Source organism: Salvelinus alpinus, chromosome 1 (genome assembly GCF_045679555.1).
Source record: "Salvelinus alpinus chromosome 1, SLU_Salpinus.1, whole genome shotgun sequence".
NCBI lineage: Eukaryota > Metazoa > Chordata > Actinopteri > Salmoniformes > Salmonidae > Salvelinus > Salvelinus alpinus.
In genome coordinates, this window is record NC_092086.1 from 43,079,762 (window position 1) to 43,093,000 (window position 13,239).

General features: G+C 42.2%; 2 protein-coding genes and 1 long non-coding RNA gene across 4 annotated transcripts; 2 read left to right on the top strand and 1 right to left on the bottom strand.

Moving 5' to 3' along the window:
* Positions 1-1,100: 1,100 nt before the first annotated feature.
* On the top strand, positions 1,101-8,730 carry LOC139535516 (protein FAM234B-like). Its single transcript, XM_071335026.1, has 13 exons — positions 1,101-1,247; positions 2,336-2,884; positions 3,293-3,415; positions 3,659-3,910; positions 4,055-4,170; positions 4,359-4,518; positions 4,620-4,758; positions 4,837-5,037; positions 5,475-5,556; positions 5,658-5,822; positions 6,654-6,774; positions 6,881-7,110; positions 7,228-8,730. The coding sequence occupies exons 1-12, from the start codon at positions 1,211-1,213 to the stop codon at positions 7,108-7,110; spliced, it is 2,175 nt and encodes a 724-aa protein (XP_071191127.1). The 5' UTR covers positions 1,101-1,210; the 3' UTR covers positions 7,228-8,730.
* Positions 8,731-8,871: 141 nt separating this feature from the next.
* On the top strand, positions 8,872-9,596 carry LOC139535684 (uncharacterized). 2 transcript variants are annotated; one of them, XR_011667186.1, is made up of 3 exons: positions 8,875-9,012; positions 9,180-9,216; positions 9,384-9,596. It is a non-coding gene; the product is annotated as an uncharacterized lncRNA (long non-coding RNA). The 2 variants fall into 2 exon arrangements; XR_011667180.1 differs by having other exon boundaries at positions 8,872-9,216.
* A 918-nt stretch (positions 9,597-10,514) lies between these two features.
* Positions 10,515-13,111, bottom strand: LOC139535634 (NADH dehydrogenase [ubiquinone] 1 alpha subcomplex subunit 6-like). The gene is made up of 3 exons (XM_071335280.1): positions 12,909-13,111; positions 10,998-11,113; positions 10,515-10,732 (listed from the first exon to the last, which is right to left on the bottom strand). The coding sequence occupies exons 1-3, from the start codon at positions 13,045-13,047 to the stop codon at positions 10,601-10,603; spliced, it is 387 nt and encodes a 128-aa protein (XP_071191381.1). The 5' UTR covers positions 13,048-13,111; the 3' UTR covers positions 10,515-10,600.
* Positions 13,112-13,239: the final 128 nt, after the last annotated feature.

The following is a 13,239-nucleotide window of genomic DNA, read 5'->3' on the forward strand; positions in this document are numbered from 1 at the left end:
TTTCAGCACCATTTCAACTTCGACATTTCAACACCATCAAATCACCTATTTAGTCTAATACAGGGACAACTAAAATATACCAAAAACAATTTAGTCCAATCAATGTAAGTTAAATATGATTTGGCTGTCCATGGTTCTGATTTGTATGTGTGTTTTTGTGTTCATGCAAGAAGAAGAAACATGTTGACTCACCCTACCTGTAGAGAAACGCCAATGTCATCCTGCTCTTTCCTGTTGACGAAACGGTCTATGACTCTGTCATACAGTACACACTTGTATTTTTTATTGCCTTAGGCTACGTGGCTAAAATGCTTGCTCGCTAGCCCAACTTCCTTTCATGGGCAACGTTAGCTAGTTAACATTAGTCTTCTACATCTAGCTACAACCTACATATTGAACTCCCATCCTCTCAGTCCACTGGCACAATGTATGTTATGATTGGATCAGAATTGCCGTTATAATCATTGGCCAGTATGGAGAATTAAGTAAAACCACAAGTCCAATCTTCATCCATGGCTAATTTAAGGGCCAATTTTAGCTTGCTAGACACCGGAGGACAACAACACAATGAGATGCAACAATTCAAGTTGCTTTGATCAATGACATATTTCTCTGTGATGGGGTGAAGCCAAATCCAAACTGGCTTCCCTTGACACCTTTTTTTGAGTTTATCTCAGCGCTGATTGGCTATTATTTTATTTCGATTTTTTTTATCAAGGGGGGACAAAATGCTCGCTCCCTGTCTTCCCTTGCCTTCAATACTACGGGCTGCAGAAATGTCATACCCTTTATGACCAGACCGCATGAGATAGGTGGCCTACACATAGAGAAAGAGGGGCGCTGTTTTGCTCTCTCGGCTACTTTCTCTGGTGAGATACGTTCAGCCTCTTGCGCATTGAAAGAAAATTATGAAAACACAGAGACGGAAAATACATACATTTCTCTATTGGTAATTTTTGGGGGGAAGCCTGGCTTCCCTTGGCATCCATGAATACACCCAACTAGTAAATAGCATCTACTGACTTAGTCTCTTCCTCTCTGCGACTATTTTTGGCATGAAAAAACGTTGTATCCCAGAATGCACTCGCTACGGTCCCGAAACGTCCACACAGTGTGGCACACACACGCACACACACACACACAACAGTTCTTTGGCGCCTCCGTGGGATGAGAGGATCAATTCTGCAGCACAGCGCCGTTACAATTTGCAATGGCTGCAGCTTTGTCCCGTGCTCTCAAATTGCCTGGTAAGAGACGCTTTGCAATGATTTGGGAAATAGATATGATTGATTAGGTAAAAGGATGTTGTGTAGTCCTTGTACCAGTCGTGTCTTGTCTCAATGTTGTTTTGGTGTCATTCTGTTAGCTCATGTGAGCTAGCTAGAACAGCCAGCCAGCTAGCTACAGTAATGTTGATTGCAATAACACAAAATAATGTTTTTATTTGTTTAATGACAGTACAGAATTGAGAGGTGAAAATCGACACTTATTTTCAATGTTTGATATTTCGTTTCTTTTCAAGCTTTAATAGAAAAACATTGCATCATTCACAATCCTATGTGCCGCACTAGCTAGCTACTGTACAGTGCAGTAAGGTGCCACATCGAAGTCGCTTGATTGCTCAGTGCTCACTGTCATAATAATGTTATAACAGATTTAGCTACTTGCTTAAATCTCGTGTTCAACAAATAACTACATATAAGGCCATGTAATGGGGGTCCTTCATTTAACTTGGCAATTATTGTCATGCCAAACAATGAGCAATAGAGTCGGCAAGGGTACAAACAGATCTGGGACCAGGGTAGGACATCATTAATTTGGTGTTAAAATAAACAATATTTGAGTAACTTCCCTGGCCTTTTGGGATGTCTATCGTTCTATCAGGTACCACCATGCTCTATCAGATCATTCTAGTTTTCACCTGGGCTTTGTTTCCAGAACAGATCTGTAGACCCCTGTCCTGCAGTCAAATGACCAAATCGAGCTCTAGTGGCCTCAAGGGTGGAATGTTATTAATATTTGTCAGAATATCATAATTAATAAACATTATCCAGTGTTTCTATGTCATATGGTTTTGTTATATTTCAGTCTTCTGTGAATTATATTAAGTGTAATATTGGGATGCAAACTCAAAATGTAATACATTTCAACTCTAAATCTGACATGTACAGGTGTCTTCATTTTTTTAAGCCCATAACCATGTGTGTGAGGTGTATACTTTTGTTTCAACGTAGATTTGTTTAAGACTACCAAGAAACAACTCTGTGTGACCCTGATTTAGCCCACTGCAGTAATAGGTTAACCGTGTGTGTCTTTGTGTGTATGTCCCTCACAGGGAAGAAGGGCTCGGAGCTTGGAGAGTATGACCCCCTCACTCAGGCCGACAGTGAGGACGAGAGCGAGGAGGACGACCTGGTCCTCAACTATCCCCGCAATGGCCTGGGGAGGGGCAACTGCATGGGTACAGGTACCTCAGAGCTGAGAGGGAGCAGAACAGGGAGGCTCGTAGGGGATGAAGATGAGGCAGAGGAGGAAGAGGAGGACGATGATGAGTGGAGAGAACGGCTCCCGGGAAAAAAGAGGCACGAGAGAGAGGAGAAGGGCATGCAGTACTGGAGCCAGAGAGAGACAAACAGGGATGAGGGAGTAGAGGATGGAGGGGGGCTTGGGGCCTCTGGTGGCCCTGGATTGGGTGTCAGTGCCAGTGCTGACCCGGACGGGAAGAAGGCTAAGGTGAGGGGAGCCATCCGGGCAGCGTTTTTCCTGGTGCCTCTGGTCTGTGCCATGCTGGTGGTGCTGCTGTGTGCCTTTTTGGTGCCTTGTCAGCATGGGGAACTGGACAAACGGCCGCAGTGGGAGAAAGAGCTGGGTGATCATGTGGGAGGTGAGTGAGAGGTCTAATGTATAAACAATACACATGAAAACACTACAGTTTACCCACATGTTGCTGGTTGCTGATACCAATACACCTCTCTCTCACAGCAGAGAAAGAGAAAACTACAGGTCAGGTCCGACTGGTCAGACTCTGAGTAGACTAGTGCTTTAGATTAAGATAAGCACACAGTCAACATCACAATAAAGTCAACTGTATGAGAAAGCAGTTGAGAACACAAAACTCAGATTTAGCTGACTGTCTTTGTCAGGGGGTGGATATTACACAGTCTGGATTACTATGATTACACATTACCGTGATTATTATAATAGCATGTTAGCAAAGCAACCGCAGGTCTAGTTTAGTAAATAGTAGTTACAAACCGTTCCTGTCTGTAACAGTGGTTTTCTTCTTCTTTAGGTGTTACCCCACCTCCTCTTGAACTGTGGGATGTTGACAATGACTCAGTTGAGGATGTGCTAATAGGAGTCACTCAAAAGAGCAACAATACCCATCTCTTCAGTTCTGCGGGGAACAACAAAGGTATCTATGGAAACAGCAAGGGACATTGTCGTAGTAACGAAGAGGATATTTTCAACCCTCATTTTTAGGCGTTATTCTCTCTCAAGCCCACCTCCTCACTGTACACCATAAAAATCTACCAGTGATTATGTAATACTAATCTCCATATCTAATCCTGCTAGCCCCAGTAAACTGCTGAGAACACACAATTTGCCACACGTAATAAACCCCATCCACCTTTACCCCCTTCTCTTTCTCCCTCAGAGTACAGTGTGGTGGCCCTATCTGCATTCAGTGGTGAGGTGCTCTGGAGGAGGGTCCTCAGGGAACCTGTGGAGTCCATCCAGTGTGGGCTGCAGTACGAAGCCCACCCATCACCACTGCCAGCAGGGGGCGCTGCCCTCAGAGCCCTCCCCAACAGCGCCATTCCCCTATCTGGCCAGAGAGACAGAGCTAGCGGCCCCGTGTGTCTGCTCATCGAGTCTGCACACCTCACTGCTGTCAACGGCACCACAGGTCAGACAACAACCACAGAAATGCATTGCTTTTAATGGTTCAGTTTCACAGCTACAAGCATGAACATTGTAGCAGTTGTGTAGATGTATTAATAATGTGTTGTAGTTAATAGTTTTATGTTCAGTATTGTATTTTCCTCCTCAGGGAAGAAGCTGTGGTCGGTAGCCCCAGGGGAGATCCAGTCCCAGGCAGTTTCCCTGCCAGATCTCCAAGGTGACTCTGTTCCTGACTTGCTGATTGCCACTTTACCTGCTGACCAGGTATGACAATCTCTGGCTTGGCACCTATACATATTTATTGCTGTAATAAGACAATTGTTACTATATAAATCATATTATTATTACAATATAGACCATACTCCCAAATCTTCAGAGTCACTGTGTTAACAACACTCAATTTCCTGTCAGTCTAGAATGCTCCCATCAAACTGTCTCAAACTTATTTTCAGGTGTCTGACCTCTCACTGCTCCTGCTGTCTGGGCTGACTGGAGCTCTGCTTGGACATCCCGTGACCTTTAACCTCACGACCTTTAATGTCTCTGGAAAGCTGATTGGTCCCCTGTTTCATGAGACACAGCTGGGGGCATATTACATTCTATTTGGACTAGGTAAGGGATTCATTTTATATCAAGCACAGTGACTTTGAAAAAATATGTTTCTTATTTGAAATGACTAAATGTCTGATAATGTATCTGCTATACTAACTCAGGCACTGTAGAGGCTGTATCCCTGGGAGATATTTACACTCGGGCTACTGGAAAAACACCCATATCCCCTGGTCTAAGACTGAAGGACCCCGGCTGGGAGAAGCTTAGGAAAACCAACTCCTCCCTCATACACATCTCCAGGTAAGGCTAAGAAAGTGCTCGGTTACACAATTACAATAGAGTGCCTGTTTGAACGACTGTTTGACTTTCTCTGTCCAGTGGAACTGAGCAAGTGGAGTTCCTGGTCCCCCTAGTGGCTGGCTTGTGTAACAACCACAACAGCCTGGACTCCATCTCCAACCTCAACTCCAGCCGCAGTTACTGGGTGCTGGTGTGTGGCAAGCTCTCCAGCAAGCTCTCTTTGCTGAGAGAGAAGGACGCACACACCGAGTGGACTCTTACCTCCTCAGCCATACACAGGTAGGATATATGGTCACCATGATATATGGAGAAGTTTATCATTAGGGTGTATATGACTAAGCATAAAAGGGATAGCTTCAAGTTTTATTGTCACGTGCACAAGTGCAGTGAAGTGCATTTCTTGCAAGCTCTTTTCCCAACAATACAGAAATCAATATCAATATATAAAACTATAAAGTAATACCCTATAACAGTGGTTTTCAAACCTCCTCGGGGACCCACAGAAGTTTCACAATTTAGTTGTAGCCCTGAACTAGCTCAACTACTTGACCTAATCAAGGGCTTGGTAATTAGCTGACAAGTTGAATCGGGTGTGCTAGCGCTAGAATAGTTCAAATATATGGAGCGACTGGGGATCCCCGAAGGAGAGGTTTGAAAACCACTGCTCTATAAAGTTATAGAGCTAAAATAACCTGAATCATTTATCATTGTCTCAGTCGTCCAGCACCAGGCCAATTCAACGAGGATGGAATCCCAGATCTCCTCATACAGAAGTCTGGGGCCCCTAGAATGAGAAAAGTATCATCTCCTTCTACAAACACTTACACCTATAGCTATTATACTTCTCAGACAGTTATACATATTTACAAAGATGACCATCCATCTCTCTGTGATCTCAGGTTCAGGTGGTTGATGGAGCCAGTGGGCGTAGTCTGTGGGAGACAGAGTTTATTTGTCCACGCCTTGACCTGGAAGGTACTTCAATCATGACATCTGCTCAATCAGCTTTCCTTTTCTGGGCCGGTGACCCTGTCAGACCACCAAAGAACCTCACCAAGACACTTGTGAGTCCCTTGTTGAATCCTTATAAGGAGCAGGAATATATGTTCTATGAGAGCGTGTTATGTTGCTTCATCCTTCAGTGGTATAGGCACAAGGGTTGGGGTCAATTCCAATTTAATTTGAAATTCCAATTAAATATTTGAATTCACTCATGAAGTGGAGAATTTATGTTGAATTCAATTCAAATTTCAACAATCGTCAAGTTATGGAATTGGAATTAGACTGTTTGAACTATTTGAATTTGAATTTAATATTTGTACATTTTCCAGTTAATGGAATTAATGCAGTTAGTATTGAAAAATGTACTGCAGGATTTGTTTAAAATCATTTAAAGTTGTATTTCAATATTTTCAGTATAGCTAAGCTGTATGGATATTGATATGATCAGCCTGAAAGCCTGAGGGAATTTAATTTCGGAATGTAATTTGTGGAATTGTTCGGAATATTCAATTGGGAATTAAATTCTTGGAATTTACCTAGCATTGGAATTGAGAGGAATTGAATTATCTCTGAATTCAAAGACTGACCGTAGTCATTTAGCAGACACTTTGGATAATTGACAAAAATTGCATTTTAATTGAATTAATTTGAATTTACAAGAAGAGAGAATTGAATTAGAATTGAATTAGTGGAATTAACCAGAACCTTGCTGCCAGAATGTTAACAATAGTCAATGTTCAGGTTGGCAGTCGGAAGATAGAAAGTCCCTTTTGGTGTCTCCCGTAATTTGTGGAATTAACCCCAACCCGATAGGTAAAGGATTACATATTTGTGCCTATCGTACTATGGAGTTCAGTAGTTGAAATCTATTTTAAGTCTTGCTCTGTTAACAGGTGGCACCAGGGGTGGTTCAAGCCATGCCAGTCATCCGAAAGCTCTTCATGTTACATCCTGCATATCCCACAATCCTTCTGGAGCTCGCCAGCACCACAGACACCATTCTTACTGCTGCAGGTGATGCATGATGTGCTGTATTTATTATTTTATAATTGTGCAAATGATTATGGCTGTTGTTAGTAGCACTGCTGATCAACTGTTTCTCCCCTTTTCTCTGTCTTAGTGAGTTACCAGGAGCCGCAGAAGGATGCCTCCTACATTACTGTGTCCTCCCGGCCTACCTCTGGCCTGGGGCCTGGGTCTCGGGTGGTGAAGAGCATGAGCCTCAGGGCAGCAATCACTGCTGGACAGATTGTGAGGCTGGGAGAGAGCAGCACCGCAGGGGTACCAGTCAGACCTGGAGTATTTGAGATAAACAAGTTCTTCAGGCGTCTTACCTTCAAAAACCATTAGGTAAAAAGGGGAGGGAACATAACTAAGTATGTCCAGAATATGCTTTATATGACATGATGTTTGTGGTGTCTGTGTAGTTTCGGATGACTAAACACATCATTTTGTTTTCCTGTGTAGAGAGGAGTTATCACTTGCTGGTTCTACATGATCAGAGGGAAACCACTGGCCTGTGGAAACACCATGATACACAACAAGTGAAGGAGATTTATCTCAAGCTGTTTACATTTCCACTTTTGTCCAAAGTACGATTTTAATTTCTATTATTACTCATCTCACTTGCTGAAAAATATTTATTTTGCTGTATTTGTATTATATGTGTATATATTATGAGTTGACTTATTTATTTATGACTAGTCCTTTTTATTGAATATTGAATTTAATATATCAATGACTATTTACCCTGTTTGGGGTGTATGGAAATCAAAATATGTAAGTAAGTACATAGAAGAAACTTCTGGAGATCAAGCACAATGATTTTAATGGTAGGGATGTAGGTGTAAGTTGTCCATTGCACAATTGGCACCTCACTCGTTTAGTATATTTTTAATCTACAGAATGAGAGGCAATTACCCAGTTAATTCCTCCAAATACATTCATTCCCCTCTCATATCCACTTTTTCAATTAGGCAATTGAGGTCTGTGTTCAAGCAGAATTACCCAGTTATGTAAAGGGGGTCTGTACATATTTTGGCTGTAGGGTAGAGTGGGGTATGTTGAGCCATTTTTTACATTCAGCATCACTACATCAAGGAAAATACAGTATTCGTTCCAACATTGATATCTATATATATTTCAGGATGTTGTGTATCCCTGAAAATAATCAGAATTCATGTAAACATTTAAGTTTTGAAACAGCTCATTCAAAAAAGTGGTTTCTTGGCACAACTTTCCCCGGGTATGCATAGGGACAGGGTAGGTTGAGTTACCTTGGGGTAAGTGAGTGCTGGTAGGTCAAAGTTTAATTCATGGAATGGGGGTGTGGTATATTGTATATCTGAAATGTATGTCTACATTCAGATATAGATCACTATATTCAATATTATTAACCCTTCCATTTCTTGACCAGTTGTCAGGGACAGGGATGTTGTTTTGATGTGCCAATTCATAGGCAAGTTCTCTGCATGAGGCTACTAAGCCCATGAATGCAAAAAATACTAATACTAATGGTGTACTAAGCCCATGAAACTGGTCTGCGAGATTCTTGATAGGTTTAGCATGCTCAGACTGTCATCGGTTAAGACCTTGTGTGCCTCTGCTACTTGGTCACATGATTAATGTTGTATGGTTTCTTAGAAACAAGGGCAGGCGAAACGAACCTTAAGGCTCAACTTACCCCACTCTCCACAACAGTATTTACTGATATGCTACTTACTGAAAGGTTTACATTTCTTTAATCAATAACTATTGTAGTGATGATACATTATTGCTGAGTGCCATGTATGGTAACTGTGCATTGTATTGCTATTGGTACTTGTAAATATTGCTGACATACTGGAAAACATTTACAGATCACATGAAGAAATAAATGTACTGCTGCAATTCTTGCTGCTACAAATGTATTGTTTTGTACTACAGCTGTACTACGGATTCAGCTCCGTTTGCAATAAATTATCATAAAAACACTGTTAATTAATCATGAGAAATATTCGAGTAAAAGGAGGGCGCAGGCTCAGGGGCGGTGCTTGGGTGCATCCAAAATGATCTCCTTCCGCATTGCTGCGAGCGTCAAAGGCTTGGAAGATGGCGTCGGTCTTGGTTCGTCAGGGCAGACTGTTGGTGTTGAAAAACAGTCGTGTGCCAACATTTTCTGGGTTTTATGCTAATGCATTCGGGGAGGCACTATCTCATTACCGAACAGTTGTGTACTCAGCATCAGGTGGTATTTTGCCAAAACCCAAGAAGGTGAGTGCTGTCTGTTGAAAATATGCGCAGGTCATTTATGAAATGAAAGAGGCGGAGGGAGGAATTTAGTAAAGGTGCCTGAAAGGTATTTGTGCATGATAAAATGGCCAGGCAAGATTTGTAATTAACGTTATATCTCATAACTTAATAGTCATGTTTAATCGCAGGTAGGATCTCGGTGAGCCTATACCTCTCCATTTCACTGTAAGTGTTATAAATACATGCCTGTTTAAATGTGTAAAGCATGCATCATGTAAATGATTTGACATTCATTTTTATTTTTATCCTGGTTGTCATTGTGTATAAAATCACACAGCATTGCAGGCTAACATAGATATGTTTTTGTGATGGAATTGTTGACAATTGTCCAGACCTCATTTGGCCTTTTCCGGATTGCTGTGGTTGTGATCCCCTTCCTGTATGTCGGAACTCTGATCAGCAAGAACTTTGCTGCGCTGCTGGAAGAGCATGACATCTTCGTCCCTGAGGATGATAACGATGATGACTGAAGGGTCTGTATGCTCCAACATATGACCTGGGTATGTTGTATGTATAATGATCAATAAAATCAACTTCAGACGATTGATCTCTTAACATTTAAGCAATAAAGATGACATTTGACCTCAAGGAAGATGAGGCCTATTACTGTGCTCTCCCTCAACAGAGCGTAATGTGTCACCTCTCAGACAATGGGAAGACGTGTGACAGCTGAAAAGACTTGAGGATCTTAAACTCAAAGCCTTTCTGGTTCTTCTCTCCCCATCCATTGTGATGTGTCCCTGCCTGGTTACAGAGCTGTTTTAGAGAAGTGATAGGACTAATTCCTCCCTAGTGATAATGTTTACATGCACAGATAAGTCTTACTAAATAAAATAGATCGGTGTGCAGAAGGAAACCCTTGGATCAGTTGCTTTTGATTTAGCCAGTGATATCTTCTACATTGATGGAAATATTTGTTTTCTGTTTTCAAATCATTCTGGGGATATTGATTTATTTGGGAAGGCCTTAATCAGGTGACAGGCCTGCATAGGTGTCCCTATTTATCTGGTTTCTGATATAGGTTATCAAGAACCCTTGGTGCTTTTTATTCCAACCTGTTGCATTTGTTTTTGATGAACTGATCTAATAAAGTCGACCTAAATGTAATGGCCGTCAGTGGCATGTCATTCATGACAATTCAAACTATTCAGAGGCTTATCAATTAATAACTGGCTTATTGAATTGGAGTGGGTACAGGGTAAACACAGGGTCCATGACAACCATACTGATATTCCTTGGTCTCAGCATCCATCTTCTGAACTTGGTGATCATAAGGGCTAGTTTGCACAAACACTTCTGTATCACATTAAAGCATCTCTACTGTGGCAACGCAGAGGAATCGTTATGCAGTGCACAAGGAGAGCCTTCCAACTTCAAGTGGGAAGTAACAGTCCCATGACTGTTTTCACAAAATGAAAACATTTGTAAAATGAAAACATTTGTACAATGAGGACTTGACAAGATTGGGTATCGTGTGTATATTTACAGTTAAATAAGGGGAAGCCTCTGTTACACTGGACAAAACAGGGTGGAAAGTACAGGGAGCAGTTCAATTGTCATGTCCAACATAAAATCTGGACAGAAAGTCTGCAGGGCGTGGTACCTCCGTCTCATGGAAATAGCGCATAATGTGGGTCTTCTGCTTCCAGACATTGATGGTCTCCTGCAGCTCCATCTTACCCTATTGTAACCAAAAGTATGCAAAGAAAACATTACTCACTACACTTGATACGTGACCATTGAGCTTTGTAAATATTCCCGTCAAAGTTGTTTTCTTTGAACGATTTGGGTGCGTCAAATGTAAAATGATGTAGAGCATGACAGCCCAGTTATCTAGACAGTTTGTATCTCGGTCTAGCAGTATAACACTAACCCACCGTGCCACTAAGAAACTAGGCTAACTGCATGAGAGAAAATTGACTGCTTGGGGAGCAGAGTAGACTAACCTTAATGACAAGCATGTCAATCACACGGGGGTCATTGACGTGCTTGTTCCTGTCAAACATCTCCCTCACTTTATCTGTTCCCTGGCGAGCTGTGATGTCCAGCTGAAAGGTAGTCACTGTGGGACAAAACATAAGACAAGATGTAATCCTATAAAATTCCCACAACAAGCTAAAAGAAATATGCATATTAATGCATTTACTTATCAAATTGCTAATCATGTGGCCTATCTGCAAATGTAGGAAGTGTATTGTACTGTCCATTCATAAAAAATAAAGTGGTTAATGAAGATAAACTAGCTAGCTGCTAGTATGCTGAACAAAAGTATAAGACGCAACATGCCACAATTTCAAAGGTTTTTCAGATAAGGAAATCAGTCAATTGAAATAAATAAATTAGGCCCTAATCTATGGATTTCACATGACTGGGAATACAGACATGTATCTGTTGGTCACAGACAGGGACGTGGATCAGAAAACCAGTGAGTATCTGGAGTGACTACCATTTACCTCATGCAGCACGACATCTTCACAGAGTTGATCAGGCTGTTGATTGTGGCTTTTGGAATGTTGTCCCACTCCTCTTACATTTACATTTAAGTCATTTAGCAGACGCTCTTATCCAGAGCGACTTACAAAACTCTTCAATGGCTTTGCGAAGTTGCTGGATATTGGTGAGAACTGGAACATGCTGTCGTACACCAGAGCATCCCAAACATGCTCAATGGGTGATGTGTCTGGTGAGTATGTAGGCCATGGAAAAACTGGGACATTTTCAGCTTCCAGGAATTATGTACAGATCCTTGCAACATGTGCATTGTCATGCAGAATCATGAGGTGATGGCAGTGGATGGCACGACAGTGGGCCACGGGATCTCATCAAGGTCCATTCAAATTGCCATCGATCAAATGCATTTGTGTTCAGTGTCCGTAGCTTATGCCTGCCCACACCATAACCCCACCAAGAGGCACTCTGTTCACATTGGTGACATCAGCAAACTGCTCTCCCACAAGATGCCATACACGCTGTCTGCCATCTGCCCGGTAGTTAAAACTGGGATTGATCAGTGAAGAGCACACTTCTCCAGCGGCCATCAAAGTTGAGCATTTGCCCACTGAAGTCGGTTACAACGCCAAACTCAAGACCCTGGTGAGGACGACAAGCACACAGATGAGCTTCCCTGAGACAGTTTCTGATAGAATTTCTTCACAAACTTCGGTTGTGCAAACCCACAGTTTCCTCAGCTGTCCGGGTGCCTGGTCTCAGATCCTGCAGTTGAAGAAGCCGGATGTGGAGGTCCTGGGCTGGTGTGGTTACACGTGGTCTGTGGTTGTGAGGCCGGTTGGACGTACAGCCAAATTCTCTAAAACAATATTTAAGGCGGCTTATGGTAGAGAAATAAAAATTAAACTCTCTGACAACAGCTCTGTAGTCAGTATGCCAATTGCACACCCTCAGAATTTGAGACATCTGTGGCATTGTGCTGTGACAAAACTGCACATTTTACAGTGGCCTTTTACTGTCCCCAACAAGGTGAACCCGTGTAATGATCATGCTGTTTAATCACCTTCTTGACCTGGCAGGTGGATGGATTATTTTGGCAAAGGAGAAATGCTCACTAACAGGGATGTAAACAAATTTGTGGAACATTTCTGGTATCTTTTATTTCAGTTCACTTTACATGTTGAAATTTATATTTTTGTTCAGTGTGGACACATCGCGTTAGCTAAGTGTGGCCATAGATTGAAAGTATATGTTAGCTCACTTAAATCGACAAGATATGTAGCCAATGAGCAAAATAAATATGAAGCTAGTGCCTTACAGCTAGTTAACGTTAGCTAGCTGTCTTAGCACGACCTTGACGCTGGGATCCAGCTCGTGTGGATCTAATACAAAGGGAGAGCTTGTTTTACCTGTGTTTGGAACCTCTCTGTACCAGGCACGATATAGTTCCCGAACTCGGCGCTTGGCTTCATCCAGATCCCTGCTGAAAATCGGTTTGACAACTTTAGCAGCACCAGCGGCTGTCCGGGTCGCGGCACTGGACGCCATGTTTATTTATTTTATCTTCTTCCCTGGTTAGCATCGTTTATAATTCTGATTTGAAACACGTATTAGTGCTGCCACCTGGCGTAGAGGGGGACATTTATCTGCTTCATGTGGGCTCCCTATCTCAACCCCATCGAACACCTTTGGGATGAATTGGAACACTGACTGCGAGCCAGGACTAATCACCCAACATCA

Excerpts from the sequence above, each read along its gene's own strand:
- LOC139535516 (XM_071335026.1), top strand. The coding sequence starts at position 1,211 with ATGGCTGCAGCTTTGTCCCGTGCTCTCAAATTGCCTG. Across the intron at positions 5,823-6,653 it reads AGAACCTCACCAAGACACTT|GTGGCACCAGGGGTGGTTCA; the intron begins GTGAGTCCCTTG and ends CTCTGTTAACAG. Across the intron at positions 6,775-6,880 it reads CACCATTCTTACTGCTGCAG|TGAGTTACCAGGAGCCGCAG; the intron begins GTGATGCATGAT and ends TCTCTGTCTTAG.
- LOC139535634 (XM_071335280.1), bottom strand. The coding sequence starts at position 13,047 with ATGGCGTCCAGTGCCGCGACCCGGACAGCCGCTGGTGCTGCTAAAGTT. Across the intron at positions 11,114-12,908 it reads CAGAGAGGTTCCAAACACAG|TGACTACCTTTCAGCTGGAC; the intron begins GTAAAACAAGCT and ends TTTGTCCCACAG. Across the intron at positions 10,733-10,997 it reads TTGACATGCTTGTCATTAAG|GGTAAGATGGAGCTGCAGGA; the intron begins GTTAGTCTACTC and ends TGGTTACAATAG.